General features: G+C 43.8%; 2 protein-coding genes across 6 annotated transcripts in view; one reads left to right on the forward strand and one right to left on the reverse strand.

Moving 5' to 3' along the window:
• Window positions 1-108: 108 nt before the first annotated feature.
• Window positions 109-12,463, reverse strand: BBOF1 (basal body orientation factor 1). 2 transcript variants are annotated; one of them, XM_067533535.1, is made up of 11 exons: window positions 12,338-12,463; window positions 11,813-12,062; window positions 10,589-10,654; window positions 9,644-9,787; window positions 8,315-8,395; window positions 7,797-7,867; window positions 7,202-7,346; window positions 6,265-6,758; window positions 4,406-4,510; window positions 2,689-2,763; window positions 109-491 (listed from the first exon to the last, which is right to left on the reverse strand). In XM_067533535.1, exons 1-11 carry the CDS (start codon window positions 12,367-12,369, stop codon window positions 371-373), a joined length of 1,584 nt encoding a protein of 527 aa, XP_067389636.1. In that variant the 5' UTR covers window positions 12,370-12,463; the 3' UTR covers window positions 109-370. The 2 variants fall into 2 exon arrangements, with proteins under 2 accessions (XP_067389636.1, XP_067389645.1); XM_067533544.1 differs by lacking the exons at window positions 11,813-12,062; window positions 12,338-12,463 and adding an exon at window positions 11,474-11,523.
• An 18-nt stretch (window positions 12,464-12,481) lies between these two features.
• The window catches only part of ENTPD5 (ectonucleoside triphosphate diphosphohydrolase 5 (inactive)), a 34,927-nt gene continuing 20,922 nt past the window's right edge, over window positions 12,482-26,486 (forward strand). Inside the window, exons 1-4 of one of the 4 annotated variants that reach the window (XM_067533565.1) lie at window positions 12,482-12,615; window positions 22,066-22,181; window positions 22,503-22,781; window positions 23,438-23,517. In XM_067533565.1, the coding sequence (XP_067389666.1) occupies window positions 22,523-22,781; window positions 23,438-23,517 (339 nt within the window). In that variant the 5' untranslated portion in view covers window positions 12,482-12,615; window positions 22,066-22,181; window positions 22,503-22,522. Of the gene's footprint in view, window positions 12,616-17,202; window positions 17,656-21,767; window positions 22,182-22,502; window positions 22,782-23,437; window positions 23,518-26,486 lie in introns of those variants that run through there. The other 3 variants (XM_067533581.1, XM_067533556.1, XM_067533574.1) reach the window with 3 other exon arrangements.

Consider the following 26,486-nt stretch of genomic DNA (forward strand, 5'->3'; position numbering starts at 1 on the left):
GAAAGATCTTCACAATGCAGTGATGCACCTTTTGTGCCATCCCAGCCTCCAGCGGGCAGCTGGGGAAACCAGCCTCATCTTACCAACCACCAGAACTTGAGTCAAGGGAAGAATAAAAGTTAGAATTTTTTTTATTTTAAAAGGAAAAACACACACGTTTATAAAATTAATTTAGTCTCCTTTCAGGCTGGTTTCAAATGAAAGCCAAACCACCACCACCACAATAAAATGGGGATATTAATAATGGGGTATTAATAATTTCATAGCTGTAGCATCATTCCACTTACACAAGTGTCCCAGAAGAAAAGGTGCAGATGAGGCAGTAACTATCATTACCCTAGGTCTTGTTCAGTCAGAGTCTACAGCCACCTTATTCTGCTGTCTGTGGTATTGCCATCTCAATATCTGGAAGGATTACTCCATGAGAGGAGGGCTCTGATACTGGGAACTGCTGTGTGATGAAGGTCAGGCTGGGAGCAATATTTTCAGTGCTGCAAGGGTAAAGCATTGCAGATGAGTCAGTTATAACATGCTGCTGTTCATCCATACAGTGGGGGGAAGGAAGGAGTTAAACAACCTCTGCTTACATATAAGCTTACTCCTTCAAATCTCCATTTTCTTTCCTTCTCATTCAGGCTCCTCTTCTTTCAGGCTCTTACCAAAAATCCTGTTAAATTCTTCCCTTATGAACTCAAAGTCCATCCTTTCCCATGCCAAGAATATCCTCATTAACATTAAAGTTACTTCTTGAATATTACAACTGCCTCTCACTTTTTCTAGCCTGCTGCGCTACACCAAATGCCATGGTTAAAATCTTCACTCGCATTCAAGGGAACAGGTTTAAATGTTTTTAAAAGACATTTTTTAAATTACAAAAGAAACAGGTGAAGACTTTAAAATCACAGAGGAAAAATAAAGGTTTAAAAATAGATTAAATTAACTGTCAGATCAAGTTCAGCCTAGCACTGGATCAGGTATTTGCCTTATTGCGGTTGCCCTCACTGAGTCTTTTCTTAATGTCCATTATAAAATCCTCAAGCTACTGATTGTTTTTCATTATGTTGGTACAGGGCAGAGCACAAAGAGCCTCATTTCTGAATGCGGCATCTAGGTGTGATTGCAATATAAATAATAAATGCACTGATCTCTTTTCACTATTTTTTTTTTAACCTTCCATAAAGTTCTCCTTCTTGCCTCCCTCTGTAGTCCTGCTTTCATCCCTCTCCTTTTTATTGTTTGATTTACAGTAGTGCTTAAAGATCCCTCGGCTCAGGGCTTGGTGCCCCAATGTACTGGGGGTTGTACAAATGTAGTAAAGAGTCTCTGCCCCCAAAAGAATGTACAGTCCTGGTTAAATGACCACATTCAGCAGGTTGATGAAACAATTGACTGGGCTGGGGAAGAGGGACAGTGTTGCTGCCTATATTCCTTCCAAGTCATCTGCCTAACTGACTTATACTCTTCTCTTTGTGCCCTCTCCCGTGCCAGTCCTCACACTTGGAATTCACTCCCCTCTTTCTGCCAAAGAGCCACGTGGTCTCCTTGCAAAGTACTAGAGGACTTGTCCTAAAAGTACTCCTATTTGTGAATTTTATCTGGTCATCTTGAGTATGTCAATATTAGACTAAGTTCCAGGAGACAGTGTTTGTTGCCTCCACGACATCTGGCACACTTGCAGTGGTCAGTGACAATACACCCACGCTCCTCAGAGCTAATGCCATATGCTAAGGTTATACCCCAATACCTTGGAGAACAACAATACAGTTAAGTGCGGGGCTGTATCCAAGCCTATACCTATAAAAACCAGGCTGCAAATGCTCATTGGACTAACTCCTATCTCTGCTCTCCAGGCAGGGATAGCTGAACTGAGGAAGAGAGAGGAAGGATGGCCTTTGGGTGCCTAGAACATTAGAGATGTAGGGTTTCTATATTTAAATAAGACAAGACCCCCTGCCATGAGGTGCTTTCACCAGGGTATCGGGATGGGACTAGAGTGTCCTTCAAACCAGGCAGAAGATTCGATCCCATCCCATCCCATCACACCACACACAGACGAGACATCTGTCAGGCTTGCTAGCTGCTATACAACATATAAAGGAACAAGTTCACACATACTGAAAAAGTACTAACTGGTACAGACCACAGAAGCCCATCTGCTTAGCAGCACAGGTCACTGAACACTTCATCCTGAGATTCCTGTCTCTTCAATAGTTTTCCACTGAACGGAGAATCTAGTTCAAGGCCTCCTGATATTCAAAGCTCTCTGTGCTACTTGAGTAATTGCCTCTCCCTGTGCAAACATAACCTCATACCAATTGTTGTCCAAGAATAATGAAGTTGTTGACCAATAAAGGGGAGGCTTCTGAGTGCGGGAGATGGAACTTCCAGAGGAGCTGGACCTAGATAATGGAACTCACAACCAGAAGAAATAGGAATGACTGCAGTCTACGCATTCAGAACTAAAAGCAAAATCCATCTTTTCAACTTAAATTTCCCTCAAAAATGTCTTCACATGCAGACAGACCAACATAAACAAGCAAACAAAAAACCTTCAGAATAATCAAAATAATTCTCCTAGGAAAGATGGAAGGGAAAGATGTTTGTTTTTAATATGTAGGAGGTGCTTAGATGCTGTGTGGGAGGCTGAAGAAGTACGTAGACAGAGTGCTATAAAATGTAATATCTTACCTAGCTTTGTTTCTTTCTCCAGAACCAGGAGTAACGGTAGCTGGAGCTGAAGGGACCAAAACATGTTTGAGTTTCCTGTGAGGAGGACATAAAGGCAGGAGAAATATGGATTAAGCATAGCCTGTACTAAGGGGCTTCTCTCTACACCAAACCTATCTGTTACTCACTATCTATGGGAAGATGAACAGCAGCGAAAGTGCTAGTCTGGTGCTAGGACATTTGTGCTACTGTAGTCCACTCTGTACTTCAATCAATCTAGACAATGAAAATTCTTGTGTTTTGCTGCTAAAGCCCTCCTGTTACAGTAAGGAGTGAATGAGAGAAACACAGAAATGCAGAGTTCAGGGGCGAAGTACAGCAATTTTTGCTTTGCAGCTTAGTTCTAAACCACAGGCATGCAGGGGATGACTGTTCCAACTCTATTTATAGTACCTAAATTATCCCCATTATTTAGCTGCTCTGGACATTGATTCAGTTGCTAACTTCAGTGACTGTGACTCAATGATTAGCTCATCAAGTCCATTCCTCTTCTGATTCAAAGGGAACAAACAGACTCCCCTAGCAGATGACATATTTAATATTAAGCTTATCTTAGTCAAAACAACAGGAAACAAAGTTTAAATGACAAATTCTGGTCTTCCAATTCTAGTCTGTGGACAAAGCATGAAAAATGAATAGAATATAGTGTTCCCCTAAATGAAGTATATTAATTGAACATGGCCCTACAAAACTCTGCTATATGTAAGATTATTAAAAGTGAACACATTTATAACGTAGGATCCAACTGTATTCCCACTAATGCTGTTTGTTGGGGCTTCTTTTCTCGTGAGTTTACCTCTCAGCTTGGACAATGAAATGAGACTGATCAGGGTCACTTTTTAGTTACCATGCACGCAAAGGAATGTTTTTATATAGTTATACATGTTTTTAAACTCTACTGTAAAAACAAAACAAAATTGTCAAAACCTCCTTTAATGTAACACTAAGGCTAAGAATTTCAACACACACTCAAATCCACCTCAACCCTTACACTCCCATATTACACATGTAATATGTAGCATTTTAGATTAGTATTTGTGGTCTCCTATGTCTTCTTTAATCCATGCAATCATGGTTTACATTGCTTAACCTTTCAGTTTCCAGTTTGTGAATCAAGTTTTTAAAGAAACTTCTAAAACTATGTTAAAAAATTCTGCATGCAAATAGCAACATGAGCTATATTGTGAGTATAATTTTAATGGCCTGTTTGTGAAAATTTTAACACTTTTTTAACTTTTTTATGATTGGTCAGATTGCTTTATCTGTGGTAAAGAAAGATATTTCATTCTGTGTATGGGACACTTCTGTCATTAATTGGATAAAGGATCTCTTTATGTTCACTTGCTAAAGATAAACAGGAATAAGTTAAGCACTGTGAATAAAATTCATTCCACTGTATTGGTCTAGGACCACTCTCTGTCCTCTCCACTACTACAATCACTTTCTTCCTCTTCAGAGTATCTAAAATTACACATGAAGACCTAATAGCTCAACAGACACTCAGACTAAAATTAGCTAAAATTCTCTTCTCCAAATTGAGCTAGAATAGAGCCTGCACAATTATTGCTAAGGACAGGTTCAGCGTTAGCTCCAGAATGGGGAGATGGAAGCAATCACCCTGGATTCCACAACAGGAAAAGCTCTGTGTTTATCTACTACCATAGAAACAGAGCTTTACCGTCTCTCCAGGCCATTCATTCTGGCAAAGAGTAATCTCAGAACACATTCCTTCTGCTCCCATGTCAGCTGGCCAATATCCACCTTCCCTTGCTGGATATTTGTCCTGCAAAACAACATCAAATAGAAGATCAATGTAGTAGGAAAATAAGACCAAAGAAATCCCTTACCATCCAGCATAAAATCTCCTGTTTCTGGACACACAAAAAGGATTTTAAATTCTTGCTCTGAATTCCTTGAATGTTCTGAGTTTCACTCAGCTGGCCAATGATATGTAAGCAGAAAAGAATGCTGCATTGACAGATGGACTACACACCTTGACAAATCTTCTCCATCTCTCTAAATTCTACAGCTTTCTAAATTGTTAGATAGGATAGTGGATTAGGAATATGTGGTATCTTGTCTCTGACAGTGGCCAGTGCCAGATACTTCAGAAAAAGGTGCAAGAAATCCATGGTGGATAGTTATGGAATAACCTGTTAATGGGGAAATTTTCCTTCTAAGCCCCCATAAATCAGAGGTTGGCTTCCATTCTGAAGAATGAGGGTTTATATCCTATCTATTTTTTTTTACTATTCAGTGTAATCGTACAGATAATGAAAACATCCACAAACATCTAGTTGTTTTTAAAATCCTTCTAAATTCTTCACTGCAATGATAATCTGTGAAGCTCACTGCCACAATGTATCTATTGTGTAAGAAAACTATTATTTTTATCATTTTTAAATGCATTGTCTGCCCCCTTGTGCTCATATTATGGGAGGGTAAATGGGAGAACCTTATTTACTTTATCTACATTATTCATCATATCATAGACCTCTATCATTTCTCACTCATATCCTCCCTAAAATAAAATGTCCCAGTCTTTTCTTCCATCTCTCTTCATAGGGAAGTCTTTCCACATCTCTAATCACTTCCACACCTGGGCATGGAGCTCCTTTTATTTTTGCTGTATACTTTTTGAGATAGGATGACCAGAACAGAATACAGTATTCCAGGTGAGAGCATACCACTGATTCATACAAATGACAATATAATATCCTCAGTATTATTCTCCCTCTCATTCCTTATTTATTCTAACTGTTGTTGTTTTTTTTGTTTTTTTTTGCTTGTTTGCCCACTGCTGAACATTGAACAGAGGTTTTCATCAGGAATAAGATAAAGAGCCTTTTATGGCTAAGCAGGGCTCCCATCTAATCTGTAGAAAATTGGACCTAAATTCTATGGCAAAGTACCTAGATTCCACTACAGCCTGTTGAACATTCTGGAAATGTTGTGGCACCTTCAGATAAATTTAAAAATCAGAGTATTTTATTGAATTACATTTTAAAATGTATAAAACAATCAGCACAGTAGCTCCGGTGTTCTTAATTTTGACTTTATATTTATTTTGTATAGTTGCCCCTTTTTCAGTTTTCAATGTGCCACAGATTTTTGTATTGACAATGAAGAACTACATTTGAGAAGATGTCAAGGGAGATGTGCAGCTGAGGCTTTTGGCTTAGAGGGAGGCAAGGGAGACAGAGGTTGTGAGAAAACCACATTAAAATGATCAGCAATGAAATAAACAACATTAGCATTTAATTGCCATTTTTAGGTTTCAGTGTTAATGTGTGTCCCTTCTACTGTGTCCTGCTAGGTCTGCGGCAGCAGTCAGTCCTGAAGCTCCCTACCCTGAACTGTTGGATCTGCAGCATCCCCTCCAGTGCTGAGCTTCTTTCCTCCCCTTCCACCAAAGCAGCCTCCTCAGAGATTCCTAATCTGTGTATTGTTACTACACAGGGATTTTTCAGATTTAGGTTTCATTCCTGTGAGCCAGGAAGATGGACACTAAAGCTTCTGCTGTTTAATTACATGTACCATTTCTCTGCCTCCTGCAGGTCCTTGTACACACTATTTGTGCTGTGAGCGTTGCTGTTAAATGTTCTGATTTTGGGGTATTCTTGCTTCCCTGCAAATGCGTCCATCATTTTCCTCTGATAAGCAGCTTGGGCCACCTGCTTGTAGCATTTCCTGCTGGACACGATCTCACGCTTCACCTGTTCCAGAGCTTCTAGGAAGAAACTTTCCACCTCAGTCCTCTCATCCAGGATGTTCTTGGCCAGTTTCTTTACTCGGTTCATCTCCCGATCCTTCATCTCCAGCAGCTGCTGCAGCTTGCTGATCTCTATCATGCCTGCCTGGTTCTGAACTAAAGCCTGATGCCGTGTCTGCTGAATTTCTATTTCAAATTCTCGGGACATGTGACCAAGGGCCATCTCCAGTCTCTCCACCTTGTGCTGCAGTGCTTGGATCTGTGCTTTCTGCTGACTGACTTGCCGGACCTTTTCCTGAACCAAACACTCATTGGTTTCCTAAAGGACAAGAAAAAAATTATTTGAGCTCTTATCTTCAAGTCACCTTGAACCTCAGAACTCTTTCAGCAATAACAGCGCAATGGTTACAACAGACTGGTAGATGCTCTGGCACATCCATGCTGGAGAGCAAGCAGTAATCTGGGCTCTGCCTGCAAGACAAGCAAGTTGAAGAGTGTCTGATCTGCATACTCCCAATTGTACACACTGAATTTCTCTTAGAAAGGCACCATAGGAAACCTCTTCTCTTTTCTCCTCCACAATTAAAAGGAGAGAATAAGAGCCTCATGTCTCTTAACACAGCTCCAAAAACCAGTAAATTGTGTATGGGTCTGACTGGAAATGTGCTAGTCCCAATGAACTGGTATCTATGTCCAGAATTTAAATTTCAAGGGCCCTTTTCTAGGGAAGAATGAAATAGAATTAGAAATCAGGGCAGGAACCTTCTCCTGCAGAAGAAGAGCTTTGTCCTCTTCCAAACAATTCTTGATTTTTTGTAGTTCCTCTGCCTCCTTCAGGTGGTAAGTGAGAGCCTCCTGAAGACGAACATTCTCCTTAAACACTGCTCTCCCAGTGCTGTCTAACTGTCTGGAGAAGGGGAAACAAAACACAAGAGGTGTCATCACAATGTTTTTGGTCTTCCTGCTTTAAAATGAACACCTCTATAGCCTAATTTCAGAGAAAGAATTAGTTCACACGGTAGTCACGAAGCTGTGTCAAATGAGACAGCTTTGCTTTCAGCACCAGTACTGGACCAGAAGGGGGGGGTAGGGGGGGGTCATGGAAATGTCCCTGTGACAGCATCGCCTCAGTATCTGGCCCGGAGCTGGAACGAGTCTTATGGTAGAAATGTCAGAATGGTAATGATGCCTATATCTAAAGTGTGAAAGTAACAGAGGCAGCCAAAGGACCTTGCCCATTTTGTCCCTGCTTTGTACAGCAGTGTTGGCTGCCTGGCAGTTATTTGTAAGAGCAAGTGTTACAGTGGCTTTCTGACTCTTCATTGTAACTGAAGAACAGATAAGGAAAATGGCTTACACAATGGCCTCATGGTGGGCTCTCTTTGCCAGCATTACTATCTTCTTCTCAGCCTCTCTTTCTAGTCGTTGCTGAAGGGGAGAAAAGGCTGTTTAAATATATACTGAGACCACGTGGTACTAAAGATAAAATCAGACACAAAGCATTTTCTGAAATCACACACGTGGGATTAAATTGGCCACTGATACAACCCTGTATCCTAGAGGAGGAGAAGGAGTGTGCAGTAACATGGCCCTCTTGGGGGTAATGAAGTCCACTACATCCCTGAGGGAGTGGAAAGTGAGCAGAGATATGGCCCTTCAGGGATCCTGATGCCCCCATGACTTTCCCTGGAAAGCTGCACCCTTTTGCCAAATCATCTATTTTTCTTTTTAGTTTGAAATAAAAAACAAAAACCAGACACTGATAATTGTAAAATGTTCATCAAAGAACAGCCAAAGAAACTCAAGCCTGGGTGAACATGGAAAGTCACATTTGTTCTAATATGATATTCCTAAAACCTTCGTAAAGCACTGTACCTTTTCTTCAAGGAACCTGTTCTCCAGCCTTCCAAGAGTCTCCTGATGTTCCCTGTTTGAGATTCTCATATTCTCTTTTATCTATGATTTTTAAAAAAATCCATTTAACAATGGTGCTGTATTTCGGCCTTCTAGATAAAAGTTAAAAACTCTCTGGAGAGGTATCTCCCAGTTTTTGTCTTCTACTTCCCGTGCCCTCTTCAGCTCCTTGAATCTCTCTGCCTCTTCTCTACCTCTTTTTAGTCATGTTGTACTTTCATCTCTCTTTCCTGGGTTACCAGTTCTCCTATTTTAATATTGCTGTCAAGCTTCATTAGCATACTCTCCATTAGTCTGTTAATAAATATGTGGAATACAGCATAAGCCCTTGTAAAACTCTTCCCAGTCTGACATAGCTAGTTACCCTCTTTCTAGAGATTCAGTAATCTGTGCTATCCAAAATCTTGTGCTCCAGTTTTTTTGAGAAAATTCTGCAGAAAGATATTCCATACCTTACATCTAAAAAAATGTATTTATTAATTGTATTGTGGTACCAAAGAAGTTCCAATCATGGATCAGGGCCCCATTGTACAAGGCACTATATAAACACATAGCAAATGACAGTCTCTGCCCTAAATAGTTTACAATCTAATGGACTTACTTATGTCAAGAGACAGGACAGCCACTGCATTCTATCTGCCTGCTGAACTGGTTATTGAGAAATCATTTTATATCATTTATAAACCCTATGGTGCTTACAGCCCAAATACTAGGTCTTCTGTACATATTCTTAAAGGAGCCATAAGCCCTTTCTGGTCATATAAATTGACTGGATCCCAGACCCTCCAATCCTGGCCTAGTGCAGAAGGGTTTGAGTCAAATATCGGCAGTGCAAACTCACCTCTGTAAACTACTTTGAGATCTATGGATAAAAATCACTAGAAGTACCAGATATTTTATCATCAGGCTTTGGATTTGACCCTATATTTTTCTCAAGGTATTTGTAAATTGAACTATATCCTAGTTCTGGAACTTGTAAGTCTTACCAATACAGTGCTTTCTACACTCATAATAAGGGCTGCTTTCAGTAAAGTCTAATAAATTAGCCATGTGCGTCTGATGTTCTTTCCATATCAGTTACCACACCCTGCCATGAAGGTGGCAGTATCATTTCTCATATAAATCATTACAGACAACGTCCTGAGGAGCATGTAGTTAGTGCCAGCACAGGTACCATGTTGAATCATGTTGCACTGATGTTGAACATGTTGAATCATGTTGAATTAGATTATGTTAGTATTGCTTTCAGGCCATTAAAATATCAAAAATTAACACTTATGACAAACTTACATCTTCCAGTTCCTTCTCCATATGTGCTTTCTTCTTGCGAAATTCTTTTATTGTTTTCAGTTCCAACTGAATTAAGCCAATTTCACTGGCTTTTTTGCTGAATTTCTCCTCCAGATCCTTCAACTGCTCAGAATAGTGTTCTGCCTGCAAATCAGAGATTCTAAGCAAGAAGGGAACAACTCACAACCATTCAACAATACCACTGCAGGAAATGGACAACCTTTGAAAATTAAGAGCCGGGACTATCCTGATGTGCAGAATTTTCAAAAGTCACTAAACTAAGGAGACATCACCAGAAGGAAAAAAGCAACAAGTTGGACAGAATTAAACTACCAGCAAATGGGAAGGCCTAGAAAGAGATGTTATGTTTAGTGCTAACTTTTAATAATAGGCCAGTTCCCAGTCTGTTCTGCTTCTTGTGATTTGAGGATAGATGGGCAAGAGATTCCTGAAGAGCCCACGTCATGCAATTTATTGCTTGAGGCTGTGGAATAGCAGACTTCTGTAGTCAGGTTTCTGTTCATCTTGATGCAAATGAGACACGGGTGCTGGAACAATTTTTATAGTGGGGGTGCTGAGAGCCATTGAACCAAACTGTAAATCCTGTATATAATGGAAACCACTTCAGCCAAGGTGCACAGCAGCACCCCCGACACCTCTAGTTCTAGCACCTATGATGAGACATGTTCTGCTGTGTCTCTGCCCACATCTTATCTATTTAGGTATTATTACTGGTATCTGCGATAGCAAACCACACTCGCAGCTAGGAAGCCCTTGTATAGATCCCACCTCTCTTTTGTAGGTTTTTTTTCATGTCAGGGGTTTACCTCAAAACCTTTACTGCACAGCAACTCTTTCTAACTTGTTCATCTTATTAGAAACAAAACCACTGCTCAGCTTGTTGGGAAGGCCTCGCTCTGAAGGAAAAGAGAAAAGTTCACTCACCACTTTCTCATTCTCCTCTTGGGCCTGCTGCTTCAAATCTGCCAACTGCTGCTTCAATTTTGCAATCTGCACAAGATGAAAATAGAGAAATGATAATCATGGGGAAAACTCTCCCTCATTTGTTTGCCCTCCCTCAAGCCTCCTTATGGGATCACATGAAGGAAGCTACAGTAACACAGAAAAGACCTCTCATTTATAGTATTAAAGTGGGGACTGTGAGAGAGGCAATGTAGGGCTGTGTACACTGGCCCTACACTGCTCCTGTGTTGGCAGAATTCCTCACAGGCCACCGAAGCCACCATTATGCCACTAGAGCAGCATAAGGGGCCTAATGGGACCCCAGAATCTGTCACCCTGCTCTTGCACTGTATGTTTGGAGTTGATGCTCTTAGACCTGCCCACTCTCTTTTGCTGAAGAATCCCTTATAAATGTCAGCAGGGGAGCAGAAAAACCCATCCACTGTGGCAGACATTGGAGAAACTGAGAGCAAACTTACACAGATGTTGTATATAACACTCCTGCTCTCAGGAGCAAATGTGCATCTAGGTTTATCTCCACATATTTAAAATATAGCCTGCAGGTGGCAGAAGAGGCAGACTATTGTTGGTCCTGCCAAAGGCAGTCTAATGCTGAGACTGTAATGTTAACTCATTAACATTGTACAACTGCTTTAATATTTGGGCAATTCTGGATCCAATTACATTTTCACTAGGAAACTTGTCCATATTTGAGTACTTAACTACTTAGCACTGCCTGCAACTGTGCCTTTATGAGTGTATCAAACTAGAAAATTGCAGCTTGCTTCCATGAAACTGATCCAGTCAAAACTACAAAGGTGTATATCATCCATACCAAGCATCCTGTTTCAGGTGTGCTCAGCTCACCTTGTCTGCTTTCAGCATCCGCTGTAGGGGATAGTGGGACTGGCAGAGTTTTGCACCTTTCCCACAATGCCCAGCACAGCTGCCTGAAGCAGGTGCAGAATATCTACCAATGAGCTATTTTTAATTTGTTCTATCAGCTACCTCAAAAGGCTCTGTGCTGCATGAGGAGCAGATCCTATGGTCATCTCACAGTCATCATCTCCCTCTGAACCTGTTGTTAGGTGATCTGTGTGTCTGAAGGCTGCTATATATTGTAGGACAAGCACCACCACCTTTGGTGTGGCTGTTCAGAAGGGTGCAGGAAGTGGATGGATAGGTTTCACGGGTCTCTGCACACACCTGCTCCTCTTTCTCCACATCCTGCTTCTTGAGGAAGCTGATCACCGCGACTGTGTCCTTCTCCAGACGGTGCTGCTGCCATGCCAGCTCCTCGTTGTTCCTGGCCAGCGTGCGTGCGGCTTCACGATACTCAGCTCGGGAAATCTCGGTCACTTCGAGCCGGGCTTCCCATAGCGCTGCGTTGGCCTTGGCCCGCTCTGCCTCGGACTCCTTCTCCACCTTCGACTCAGACTTGACACCCTTCTTGGCCCTGTGGGGAAAACCTGAGGCATGAGGCCCCTAGAACTCCCACCCCTCTGGGACCCACGTACTCCCTCTGCCCTCCCCGTTGCCTGGCTACCCGCCCATTTTATCTCGCCTTCCCCCCACTCCCTTCTCTCCGCCCTCATCCCCCTTTCCACCCATGTCTTGGTTACCTCCGCCCCTTATCGCCCTATCCCCACTCCCCTCTCTGCGCTCCCCCTCCCCGTTGCACAGGTTACCTCCTGCACCCTCATCTCTCCACTTCCCGCGCGACCCAATTACCTCCCGCGCTTGGCGCCTTTCCCCTTCCGCATGGCGGTCCCGGCCGGGAGTTGCGGGCGTCGCTTCACAGCACGGATGCGGCGTCCCTAAGGAATCCTTGTGACAGGAGCTCGCGGCGACCCGTTGCTATGGAGACTAGCAGGCGGTGGACTAGTGACGATGATGAGCTAGGTGTGCGACCGTGACGTCGCACAGTGCGCGCCGAGTCTGACGTGACGTGACACGCGGCACTGACCGGTGAGATGTGGAGTCCCGAGGGCACCGGTGAGGCGGCGGCGGTGAGTGCAGACCACGGGAGCGCGCGGGGAAGGGAGAGTGACGCCACCCCCGGCCCCTGGACTGGAGCCCCCTCTGCGCGGAGCCTGAGCCAGCCTGGCTGCGCCACAGAGATCCCGCGTCCTCCAGCCGCCCCAGGCACAGCCCGGCTCCCTCCTCCCCCCAGAGACCCAGCCAGCTCTTGCTTCCCCCACCATTCAACTGTCCCCACACTCTGCGCCATCCAGAGATCCCCTGCTCCCCTTATAGCCCTTCCCTCCTTCCTGTACAGACCTCCCGCTCCCTCCCTACCCATTCGATCTTTGACCTCCAGAGCTCACTTTGTTTCTCCTCAGACCCACTCTTCTCATATCCCGTCTACCCGATAGAGAGCCATCTGCGTCCTCCATTGAAAACTTCCGCTTCCCATACTCATCCATGAGCCAGTATGGAGACCTTGTGCTCCCCATATATCTATTCTTGCTCCCAACTCATGGATCCCCTCATTCCCCCCATATTCTTGCCCTGCCCATGCAATCAGCTGTTGCCTCCCTCAGTCCCCATAAAGTGTTCGTTCTGGTCATACGTATCCCAGCTACCTCACACTCACTTATTGCCTACACCAATGGTTCCCAAACAGGGGTATGCATATCCCAGGGGGTGTGTGTGTGTGCATCAAATCATCTAGATATTTGCCTAGTTTTACAACAGACTACATAAAAAGCACTAGCAAAGTCAGTACAAACTAAAATTTCATACAACTTGTTTGTACTGCTCTATATACTGTAAAGTGAAATGTAAGAACAGTATTTATATTCCAGTTGATTTATTTCATAATTATATGGTAAAAATGAGAAAGTAAGCCATTTTTCATCAATAGTGTGCTGTGACACTTTTTTGTATTTTTATGTCCAATTTTTGTAAGCAAATAGTTTTTTATGTGAGGTGGAACTTGTGGGTACGCAAGACAAATCAGACTGGGGTACAATAGTCTGGAAAGGCTGAGAGCCACTGGCCTACACAGACCACTATGTTCCCCCCATAAACCTGTCCCTCATACCTTCACCCACTTTAGCCCTCCACACAGCTACCTATCCCTCTGTTGCCCCGTGCTCCTCCCTCCTCCCTACCAATCCCCCTACTCTCTATGCCCGTGTTGGCTTCTGACGTCAACCAAGGTTGTGGGAAAAATAGGGGGTTTTTTCCAACTTTTTTATTGCACTGAAATATTTACAGGAACACACATGTCTGAAAGCTTTTTGACATTGGAAATGTTTTGCTCTAACTTCAATCTATGAATGAACGCTAATTATTTGAAAAAGTTAAAAGGGAAGTGATGAGAATATCGATGTGTTTGTTAGGCCTATGAGGAAAAGGCGAGTTATACAACTGCCTAGAGGAAAAGGGGAATGGGTGGAATGCCTTCTCTACCTCTCAAATGATCTTAGCCATCCATAACCTCTTCAGATCTCACACCCTCCAGCTACTGGCTTTCACAGAGATATGGATCCCTTTGACACTGTTTCTGCAGTTGCCCCATCTTATGGAGGCCTTTCCTTTTCTCACACTACTTTCCCAAGATTGGATCATGGCATGGGGTGTGAGATTTCTCTCCTATTGCTGATATTTCCAATCTCACTCTTTCTCTTCCTTTGAACTATTTTGCATCAGACTCCTCTCCCCCTCCATGTTGCTGTCATCTACCCTCCATCCCATTCCTTCCCATCAGCCTTCCTCTCTGATTTTGACTCCTCTCTCCCCCCCATCCTCACAGTCTCCCACACTCATCCTCAGGTCATCAACCTGGAAGCTGAAGGCACAGTCTGACCTCTTAGCTGCACCTTTCCTTCTCCTTTTCTTGACCTTTTTATTGGTCCTGTAGCTCTGATTCAACTCTCACTGACCAGAAGGGCTGTTCTCTTGAGTTAGTATTCACCAAGCATTTCTCTCTCTCAGTTACTGAGTTTCCCCTCTCGACCATCACCTGATCTCTTTGAGCATAACCCATCAGTCCACCTCAAACCTTGTCACTCAGCCTTTTCATGACTTCCAGTTTATCAGCATGTTCGATTATTGTATACCCTCAGCCCTCTCCTCCCCAGCTTCTCTTTCCATTGTTAGAACTGTTGAATCTCTCCATGCTTCATTTTCTTCTACCCTGGACTCTGTTGCTCCTCTTTCCCATTGCAAGGTCTGCCCTGCCAACACCCAGCCTTGATTTACCCCCAATCTGCTTTTCTCTGTTCTGGGTCTCACGCTGCAGAGCATTTCTGGTAGAAATCCCATGACCAGGCTGACTTCTTTCATTAGAAATTCCTCCTGTCTTTTTTTTCAGTTCTATCATCTTCTCAGTTAACAACTCTACTTCTCCAACTTAACTGAATTTCATGCTTGCAATCTGAGCTCTTTTTTAGCCACCTTTGACTCTTTCCTCAAACCCTCTACTTCTCTCTCTGCCCAGGATCTTGCTGATTTATTCCAGGAGAAAGTTGATGAGGTATGATGTCACCTTGCCCCACTCCTCTGCTTGCCTTCCCTTCCAACACTTTCCTCCTTCTCCTTGATCATAGATGCAGAAGTTAACATACTTTATTGTCTTCTTTAAAAAAAACCTACCCATGATTACACTTGCCTCTTCAACTACTGCTCAATCTCCCTTTTATCTCTGAGCTCATTGATGCACAGTTTATAGTAGTTGCTGGAGTTCTCTCCTTCAGTTCCATCCTAGATCCTCTCCAGTCTGGCTTCCTCTATCACTCAATTGAAACTGGTCTCACCAAAGTCTTTAATGACCTCTTCTTATTCAAATCTCAGAATCAGTACTCCATCCTCATTGACCTGCCAGCCACCTTTGATACAGTTGACCATGCTCTTCTTGAAATCTTGTCCTCCATTGGCTTCTGGGACTCTGCCTTCTCCTGGTTCTCTTGCCTCTCTAATCACTCTTTTAGCGTTTCCTTCAGATGATCTTCCTCATCCACCACCCAGCTTTCTGTGAGGTTCTACAGAGCTCTTTCCTTGGTCCCCTCTTCTCCCTCTGCACCTTGTCTGTGGGTAATCTCATCCACGAATGCAGATTCAACTACAATCTCTATGCAGCTGGCTCTCAGATCTAGATTCTGACAAACTAAGCCCTCTTAGACAGTTTATACTCCACTTACTCCCATTTGTAATACCCAATAACAATTTTTTCAACCCACACTCTTCTCTCTTTATTATTTGTATTACCATAGTGTTTAGAATCCCTAGTCTTGGACCAGGACCCCAATGTGCTAGGCACTGTACAAACATAGCACAAAAAGACAGCTGTCAAGTGTTTGTTTTATAGGTCTTATGGCAAACGAGGCTTAAGGACAGATTTGAAAGAGAACAATGAAGTGGTTTTGCAGATGTTTATGGAGAGTTCCTCCCATGCATGAGGGGAAACAAGGAAGAAGTCAGGAAGGTGCTTGTTTGAATATTTAACAAGTGGTGATGGAGGCTGGCATATGTTTATCAGAGACGGGAGTTGACTTTTTGATACAATGGAGGCAAAGCTCAAAAGGGAGCCACCAGCTCAGTTAAGGTGGATGGAGTAAGGGAGTAGTCCTAGGCTCCTGCAGAAAGGCTGCAAGAACTCCATACTCCCTGGAGCAATCTACATTGCTGAGCCACTGAAGGCCCCCATTGGACACCAGGAGGAGAGCCTCTAGATCAGCAGTTCTTGACCTTTTTTTCCCGAGTACCACTCGGGCCAGGTACAGTCAGGTCAAGTACCACTTGACCTGTCTGTACCCGACCCTAGTACCCCCCCGGGAAAAAAAGGGAGGGGACCTGCGGTGGGGTTTTGCAGCGGCGGCGGGAGGGATTTGCGGTGGGGTTTCGCAGCGGCGGGGAGAGACTTGCGGCGGCTTACATGGGGGAAACAATACCCGCCGCCGAAACCCTTCTGCCGTTTGCCCATTTTCGGCGGCAAAGTTTCGCAAGGGCGGGCGGGAGGGCACTTCCGCCGGCGGATTCGGCGGTGCGGTACGGCTCGCGTACCACCCAGCCTTCTCGTAAGTACCTTCTCGTGAGAACCGCTGCTCTAGATCATTGTGAGGCAGAACCCCCCTGGGTGTGGAGTCCGTAAGCACACCTGTGACGGCTTCGGAGGGGCAGAGGCCACGGCAGGAAGTGATCCAGTGAGCAGGCTTGCTGGCGTCTTTCCCCAGGTTGTGTAATCAAAATGCTAATCACAGGGCTCTGGGTTGGAACCTGCTGGAGCAAGGAGGGTCCAGGTTCCCCTACTGCCAGCCCCACAGACTCTCGCTACTCGGCGACTTACCACAGACTCCTGCCATTGGGCAATATCATCTTCCCTCCCCATTCTCCTACACACTATACAGACTCTGCTGAGGTTTCTATGTGGCAGAGCTGAAATAAGGCTCAGCTTCGCAAGCTCTGCTGCCCTGGGGTTTCCTGTTCCATTTTGACTCTTGGATTCCCTCCACTGGATGATGATTGTTCTTTGGCTTCTCCTCCACTCTGGCAGTTCTAGCTCTTCAGCTGAACTCATTTTGCCGCAGTACTTTCACCTTGTTTGAATTTAAACTTTCTCTGAGTTTAATATATAAATCTGCCCTATGCTGATGCTTACTGCAAGAGTTTGTGGCTGGTTGTGGGTCTTTCCAGCTTGTATAATGACAGGCTCAGCTTTGGCAGTTCTAATGCTGTTGAAATGAACTTTCTGATAATTTGTTAAATGTTTTACTAATTTATTGATCCTAGTTGAACTTTTAACTGTCTGAAACCTGCCCCTTGTACTTCTCTGGCATAACTAAAGACCAAGGCAGCTTGTCAGCACTAGATCAGTGATAAACCCAAGCTCATGAAGAGCAGCTAGTGAGAAATTTCATGTGACTCCTTGGTCGAATAGCTTGCATGATAAATACTCCAGCCTTGTTCTCTGCAAGTGAAGGTGAAGAAGAGGTGAGTGCAGGCACAGCCTCTCCTGACAAGTTCCCAGCTGTTGGGGCTGCCTGTCAGGGATCTGTCAGGGAGGAGCAGTTGCCTAAATCCTGCCTCAGGACTCTCAGCTTCAGGTATGTGGCTAACATACTTTGGATTTCAGTGCGAATTATTACTGCCATCTGATAATGGGTAGGCAGGTAGCAAGCTTAGATTACTGTTGCTGATCTGTTTATTACACCTACTAAACTGCACACTCAATCTGTGCAGAACATGCTAATGTTACTATTATCTTGTTCTCTTTCTCTCCCCTCTTGGTTGGTTGTTTCATCGCACCTTTTTCACCTTGTCTTTAAATTAAGATTATAAACTCTTTGGGGCTGAGATTGGCTTTTACTCTATCTGTAAAATGCAGAGTGCAGAGGGGCCCCAGCAAGTTACAGTGCAAATAGTAATCCTGAGATTAGTGCTTTTGTCAACAAAGATGAGACCATATGCTTAGACCATGAACTGACCTAAAAATCTGGCGCATCCCTTCCACAAGCCAAAATTCTAATGAAGGAATGGGACAGTGTTAGGTGTGCCTTGTGTTGGGAAATAGCCATCCCTTGGGCAGGTCATTAGTATAGAGGAAGACACATCCTGAAGTGTCTGAAAGATTATCAAATGGCCATATGTCAATATTTTTATGGAATATTTGAATACTCTATTAATAGAATTATTCAGCGGAGAGTGGTTACACCAATAAAAGTCCATGCAGGTTAACAGTGATTTGATTTTTTTTTTTTTTAAACTGGAAAATATATTCCTGTCTCTTAGTAACTAATCTCTCCCTAGGTTTCTCCAGGAGATGAGATTTACAGCTCTGCCCCAGACTTCTCCCTCTGCTCCTTCCTCTAATTCTCTTGCTCCTATAGCCCTTTCTTCCCCATCTGCTACCACCCTTCTACAGTCCCACTTTCTGTTTTGCTTTCCCCATCTCCTTGCACCACCTCTGTCCTCTCAATCTCTCCTCATCCCGTTTAAGACTGTCCACCTCCACTTGAAGTGCCACTGGGTTGGGGGCACTCCACACTACTTAGCAGAGAGGCTCAAAGTGTCTCTGGCCTGACAGCACTTCATTGAGGAGTGGGGAAGAAGAGAATACAGATTATTTTTGGGGGTGGGAAGCATGAAGAGGGATGGAAAGCTGGGAAGGTAAGGAGAGAGCAGATGGTGTAAAATGTTGGGAGTGGGTGACTGAGGGGGGGGGGCGGTGTTGGAAGGGAAAAGGCAGAAAAAACTGACAATAAGGAAATGGTGTTAACAAAGGAAATTAGTGGATTATTTTCATACTAACTCAATTTCTTGGGATTATACAAGGATTTAGGTGTCACATGCTTCTGTGATGTAATCCAAAGCCTCTGTACTTTGGCTGCACCACAGCCATGACCTGAGACAGGTGCATGGTTTTTATCTGTAATTCTGTTCAATATACAAAATAGTCCTGAGCTGTACTGTTGTGCTAGGATAACGCCAGATACTGACCAATCAAAGAGCAGGATTTCCTTTAAACCGTATTATGCCCTGTGGCACAAAGCAGCTCATATTTTCACCTCTCAGTAGAGATTCGCAGTTACTTCTCCTGAGAAAGTGAATGTGGCTGACACCAACTACACATTGATGCAACTTCAGAGCTACAAAACTACCACACAATTTAGCACCTCCTGTGATCTCACTTTGGGACCGGACACGGAGCTGTTACGGGTTGGGACTGAGTCACTACTGACCTTTGCTTAAAATGGGACTGGTTTACAAACTGTTATGGGTTACAACTAATGTGCTACAGAGCCACACATGAGAAGCTAGTGTTATCACCTTCCTATGAAAGCTTAAAATTGCCCCAGCCTCTTCTCAAGAGCCACTCTTGTTTCCCTCTGCCTCATGAACTCCTGCATTTAGCTCTGTGCATTCATCAGATGATGGTGGTTATCAGCAATAAATACCTATGCAGTGTGCTAATATCTCAGCAGGGGAACCTGGCCAGTGGGCTCCACAACTTTCTGTTCTGGAGACAACTGGGTTACCAAGTGAGAAACAGAAACAAGCTGGAGAATGACCCAATATGACATGCTCACTGAGAGTGGGTAAAAGCTTCATTTCAGTTTGTTGTAACAAGGCACAGAAGGTGAAGGATCGAGATTAGAGTCAAGAATTATGGAAAGGCTAAATCTGGAACAGAAGGCAGATGCAGATCCTCATGGGGATGAAGTGAGGGGTCAAGTGAGAATCCCAAAATGAGAGAGAGATGAAGAGAGAGGAAGGGACAAATTGACAGTGGGACTGTGGATGAATGGATGCAAAGGAGAGGGGTAGATCAGGATCTTTAGGGGGATGGACAGAGGCAAGAATCAGGTAAGGATCCTTAGAGGAGAGACAGAAACTGGGACCAGAAGCAGGCAAGGATCCAAAGGGGGACAAATGCCAGGACGAGGAGCAGGCAAGAATCTCAAGCAGAATAGATGGATATGCACAAAGGTGAGGATACTGAGAGGGGTGGACAAACTGGTCCAGGAGAAGGGTGTGAGTGAGGATCTTGAGGTGGATGAGTTGTGTTGGTGTGTTTTATATGTTAGGGTACTTTTGTTAGGTGTGTGTGCAATGAGGCCCCTCTTGATGCTGACCAATACAAATAAGAAATATAATAAATACAACTATATTCTCCCCTTTTTGTTTTACCTAAGCACTTGATTAGTGACTTGCAGTTTCTGTGCCTATGTCTTTCCTTTAACATCTCCTTGTGAGACAAGCATGCAGAGTGGTGGGGTAATGGGAGGGAATAGCTGCTGAATTTTGATACCTAATACTAGATGGTGCACTTAGGAGATTGTGAAGAATATTAGCATGTTATAGGCCATGTGAGCAGCTTTAATTCTGCAAAGGAGGAGGAGATACCTGGTCAAAGTGCAAAAATAGTTTATCCTAATCCTGGTTGGTTTTAAGAAGAGAACATTGTATCAGTGTAGGCCCAAAGCTTGATTCTAGTATATTGATTCTATGTGAAATACCCTTATTTTTTCGGTACGTGACAAACCACCACAGCAGTTTCTGTGAGGCTTTGCATTTTGGGTATGTAGGGTGATCTGTTCACTATTAATAAGTTTGTTTGAAAACACCATCTGTTTGTCCAAAATTAATATCTGGTCATTGATTATCCTGTTTGTAAAGTTACCAAAGATAATTCTGTGAAACTGTTGCTATTATTGAAGTACACATATTTTATGATCACTGCTTAAAGTAACATCAGCAAATGTTCTGAAACAAAAAAAATCAGTGTTAAATAAGGATGTTTTATAATAATAGTAAATGTTTTAAATAAAAAGAAATGTTGTTATTGTGTCTGAAGGACACTTGTGTCTTCCAGTTACAGGTTTTAAGTAAATGTTAAAAAATTAAAATGTAAATAAATGAATGAGTGATGTGTGTATGTAAGACCAAAAAGTAATAGAAAAAGGCGCCAGCCTCGGATGTTCAAGGGAGTAAAAATAACAACTTTTACGACCCAGCTGGCCAAAGACTGCCCACCCTAATATTCCTGGAATCCACCACAAAAAACAAAATAAACTATAAAAAAATAACAACAATGGTCATGTTTGCAAAACATGGGTGATACCAGGATGCAGATGCAGCATGACAAAGCAGAACCTATAAAATGGCATAAGAGCTAACCCCTATAGAAGGGGACAAAAAAATAAGGACTTTGGATTTGGTTCTACAATCATCCTCCAGGAGCATCGGCGCGCACCGACAGACCCTTGCTCCCTCCCTTGTGTCTTAGCCAGTGGACTAACACGAGCAACTGAGGCTGATAACTATACTTCATCTTTGTAGAACCGTGCGTGCGTGCGTGTGTGTGTGTAAAAGTGTGCAGGCAATTGCTTTTTAAAATCTTTGTATTCACAATAAACGTGGTGTATTGCCTTGTCCCCCTGAATAAGATCCTGCTGTTTATTTTATAAGCATAACATTTTGGTAGAGAATTGCAAAAGGGGGAATATTGGCATACATCTGTTATTGCGAATGTGGTGTGCACACCATTAAAGAAAGGTACCTTGTTTTTAAAAAAAATTACATGGGCAGGGCATTGTAGCTGCGCCCATATTTGCAGTCACCATACGAAAGAGCTCGTACTACTCACACATTAGAAGTTCGCACTGCATGTTGAGTTTTACATGCTGTTTACACATTGAAATCCGGTGAAACTGCAGGAAAATTTATTTTGTAAGCATAACACCAAGAGGCAAGGATAAGCAACTGACTTGCAGGCAAAAAACCATCAGAGAAGTTTGAACAATACCGAGAGGGGGCTGAGAGACTGGGGCCAAGTGCATGTTACCATTCATTCTCCCCTTGTACAGCACAGATGCCTCTCAGTGACCACTGTGCCGCTGGCAGGACATGCCCTTTACCCTCCCCATACACTGATTTCTCCAAGCAGCTGCCATCAGTCTGAGATGAAATTCTCTTTGTTTGCGGTACTGAATGACATTTGTGTTCTGTGCCAGGACATCATCCCATATGTGGATGTAAGGACGGAGAGATCCAGCCTCGAGCGCCACTTACATAAGGTGTGAATTCAGCTGAGGCTCGAGCTGTCAGGAAATCTGATCCAGAAGCCCAGGTGAGAGAGAGAAGGTTCTTTGTATGTAGTCAAGATTAGGTATCCTGGGACTCAGTTTTTAAATGCTCCATGCTGAGGTCTGCAGCAACAGAGAGGAGCCTTTATTCTGAAAGAGCAAATTAGTTAGGTGCAGCACTTAGAGGGAGAGCCCTTGTATCTAGGGTGGGGACAGCCGGGGGCACCTATCGCTTTGGTAGGGGTAGTCATGAGGGAAACCTTTCTCTTTGAAGGGTGAATAACTTTTGTGCTGGGCAGATTCCTTTAAACAAAGGTATGAAGGAGAAAGCTATTGGTAACCTCTGTTCCTGTTTCATTCTCCAGGAGCTCCTGCAGCTCTGTGAATGCTGATCCATACTCCACCTGCTCCCAGGTTCCCCGGCAGGATGGCATCTACCTGGCTCACTGTCTTTCTAGTGCTGGCGCTTTCCTCTATCTACTGCATTGTTTCCCATCCAAGCCCGGAGATGTGGTTTCAGGGTCTCTTTCCACCTAGTGTGTGCCCTGTAAATGCCAGTGCCAACACCTTTTATGGCATCATGTTTGACGCAGGGAGCACCGGGACCCGAATTCACATTTACACCTTTGTGCAGAAAAGCCCAGGTAAGACTGAATGGTGGAATTCCAACAAATAAAGACGTTTCTCCGAGTCCAATCTGTGGGATTCCACATCGTGATCATATTGGCTTAGGCCCTGGCTGCCTTAGAGATACTTTTCTTCTCATGCACCATCCCAGAGTTTAGGAACAGCTGGGGCACTTCTGCTAACAGCTCCTACACTCAAACTCTGGGAGATGGGTATTCTCATTATGTGGTGGGGCTTCACTCTGGTACTCTCTTCCTATTAATCCAACAAAGGCTATTGACCTTCTGGGCACAAAAGAAAGTTCTCAGTTTCCTAAAGTTTTAATCTGGGCAATTGTTTAAGGGGAGTAAGTCTCACTGAGGCTGGGATGGAGTTTTCATGCATTGTCCTTTGACACTTGATATGTTTCCTTGTGTTGTAACTTGATGTGTTTTTAACATGTGATTAATTAATTTGAAGGGCACAATGGGCACATTTTGTTACCCTCTTTTGCCAGGGAAAGATTTAAGTGCTTGTATTGGAAAGGGGTTGTTTTTATCTGCAGGGAGAAATAGGGAATGGTCACATCATGGGTGATTTCATGTGAAATGATCTGGTCCTAAGTTTGAAGCTAAGGAGCAGCAGAGCTGGTGATATAGGCTGTCTCATGTGCTGTTTTGTTCCATTTGTGTAGAACAGCCTCCAGAGCTGGAAGGGGAGATCTTTGAGTCAGTGAAGCCAGGTCTTTCTGCTTATGCTGATCAGCCTGAAAAGGTAAGAATCTTCTGGAATCTCCCATCTTCCCTGTGATTAGGTCTTCCTCATCTTAATGCTACCTGTGATTTATTTAACATAATGGAATGTATGTAATGGTTAGCACAGGGAACTGGAAGTCCAGATTTAAGGGACCTATTCACACATCTGTCACTGAATGGCTCATTGACCAAGTCACTTCACCTCTGTGCCTTAGTTTCCACCCCCTCTAAAATGGCAATAATTACACTTGCCTACTTCACATGGAAAACAAATCTCACATTTAACTATTTCTAAAGGTCTTTCAGGTCCTCTGATTTAGAGCAAAGAATAACTACTATTATTAGAGATGGGGCTTATATGCTTTCTTAGTGGAATTCCTATTCCAAAGTAATTTAAAACATGATTTTGGTACTACCGTTATCCATATTCACTCTTTTCTCTGTAGCTACTTCAAATATGATTCTTAAGTAAGTAATCCATTTTCATTTACGAGTAATTTTTTCAATTTCTCCATTTGGGCTGAAACTTCTCAGTTCAAAGGTGAATTTTTTATTCTTGGGAATTTTGAGGGAAAACAAATTCTGCTTGAGTTACTATAATGGCCCAAGAAAGAAACCAAACCAAACCTCTTTCCACCTGTAAAAAAGTTGCTTTTTTTTGTGCATGGACAACTCCTAGACATGTAAACTTTTGTATGTGGTGAGACTTCAGTGAGAAATAGTCTTCTAAGAAGTTTTGATGGGGAAAAGTCAATACTGAAGCTTTAACGACATAAAACTAGTTTTCAGAAATGTGCACCGTAGAAATGTTCTATTACATTTTAGCTAAGTAATTGCTTCAGGTACTGTGACGATCGGGGAATCTGTATGTACAACTTATGAATTCTGTTTGATATTGGAAGCTCTTTATATGTATCTGCGTCAAACTGCAGACTCCATTTTGGGTGTTGAGTTCTGTGCTCCTGTTACTGACATGTTGGACTGAAATTCCAAGGTGTAGTGATGCATGATTGACAATATATTGGGAAAATCATATGTTGAAATACAAACCCCTAGACAGTGGACTGGCTTCTAACCAGGTGAACTGGTTTGTCAGGGGAGAGGTGACCTGATAACAAAGTCAGCTAAGGAGGCAGATTCTCAAGTCACCTGACAGAGGGATTGGAAGGTTATAAAAGGGCAAGAGCTGATCTCTTCGGGGTCTTGAGCCATTTTCACCAGTTCAAGCTAAGGAAAGCTGCTACACTAGCCTGATGAGGCAGTGGAAATTGAGGCTATTTGAACACAGATATTTCCCCAAGGACTGCTAGGGGAATGATGAGCTATGGCATTGCATTCAGGATGTATGTTGTTTTCTATGTGTTCTGTACTTTCTTTATGCCTTAAATAAAGAGCAATAGAGTGTTCAAGTCCTGTGCAAAGCCTGTATGTGTTATATGCTGCATCTACCACGTGGCCTCTGAAAGAGGTAAACCATAAGGCTCACACCTTTGGATGGAGTTCTGGGGCAGGATGTGTTTAAGCTACTGGGTTATCTTTGGGGTCAGCACTGATCCTGAGGGGCCTATGACAAATGGACTGTGGGGCTCCATTTCCATGAAGTGGTACAGTCTGAGAGTTGGTGTCCAGGAAATGTGCCTGAGAGGCCGAAGGAGGAAAATTGCAGTCTACTGAGGCTCGGGAAAGCTTAAAGCACAGTATATGGATCCCCTCACCGCAATCTGGTGAGCCACCAACAGGGGGAGCCTGACTAGATTTGTGACATGGAGGGGAAATGTGATAATTTGGCTCTGCCTTATCTGTTAAATAAGGAGCAATGGGGTAAGAATTCTGTGCATGGTGTCTGCGTGGGTTGTGTGTTACACCTATCATGTAGCCCCTGGAAGAGAGAAACCAGAAGGCTCACACCTTTGGTTGGAAATTTGTGAGACTGTGTTTTAAGCTATGGAGAAGTCTAGAAATTCAAGAGGCTAGGCAGTTTGACTGCAGAGTAGAGCTTTGCAGCCCAACCTGAACCTGACGAGACCCAACTATAAGTGTCAGGTTCAGGTCAGGTCTGAAAACAGCCTGACCCTCCCAGGTTCAGGTCATGTCATTTCTGATCACTTCCTCCTGCCCTTGAGATTGGCAGCAACTGCTTGCTGCACGCCTGCCAGCTGCTGCCATCTTGCTGCGTTCTGTGCGCGCCATGGAGTTAATGTGCTAAAGAGTCGAGGCGAAGCAGTGGTAGCCGGCAGGAGTGGGGTATGCAGCCACTGCCGTGCTGACCCCACAGGAGGCAGTCAGCGATGGATCACGAGCACAGGACCTGGGAAGCCCTCACCAGGCCTATCCCCAAGGGCAAGGCAGCAGTGGTGCTGATACAGGTTCGGGAGAGGAAGTATCATGGTTGGGTCAAGTCTGAAAACAACTCAACATTAGCGGGCTTGGTTCGGGTCAGCTGTGGTCTGGTCGGGTTTGGGTTGGGCTTTAAAATCAGGCCTGAGCAGACCTCTACCACGGCTCTCAGGATAGGTGCTAGATGCAGGGTTTGTTGCACCCAAAAATGTGCCTAAGGACCCCAAGACAGGGACGGTGCCTGGGTGATGTTCAGACTCTGGAGGCTTAAAACACCTCGGGTCCAATGCTGGGATTTCCGTCACAGCAGTCTGGTGGACTACCATTCAGGGGAGCCTGATCAAATATGTGACAGGAACAAATAGTTGCTCATCTCCTTAGTGCCTCAGCTAGTTAGAGGTCTACTCAGGCCTAATTTTAAAACCTGAGAGGCACTGTGACCCTTTGGCACACACTCACCGCAGCACAGAGTGCAGCAAGGTGGTGGTAGCTGGCAGGAGTGGGCACGCAGCAGCTGGGCAGGAGGAGATGATCAGAGACAATCTGACCCAAGCCTGAGGTTGGGTTCCACTGGGTTCAGGTCTGGTTTCAAGACTCTACAGTGAGGTTTTTTTTTTTTTTTTTGGTTAACTTCTCAATAGAGTGGTGGTA

The sequence above is a fragment of the Emydura macquarii genome, unplaced genomic scaffold (genome assembly GCF_026122565.2).
Source record: "Emydura macquarii macquarii isolate MOO-44397 ecotype Brisbane River unplaced genomic scaffold, CSIRO-AGI_Emac_v2 contig_374, whole genome shotgun sequence".
Lineage (NCBI taxonomy): Eukaryota > Metazoa > Chordata > Testudines > Chelidae > Emydura > Emydura macquarii.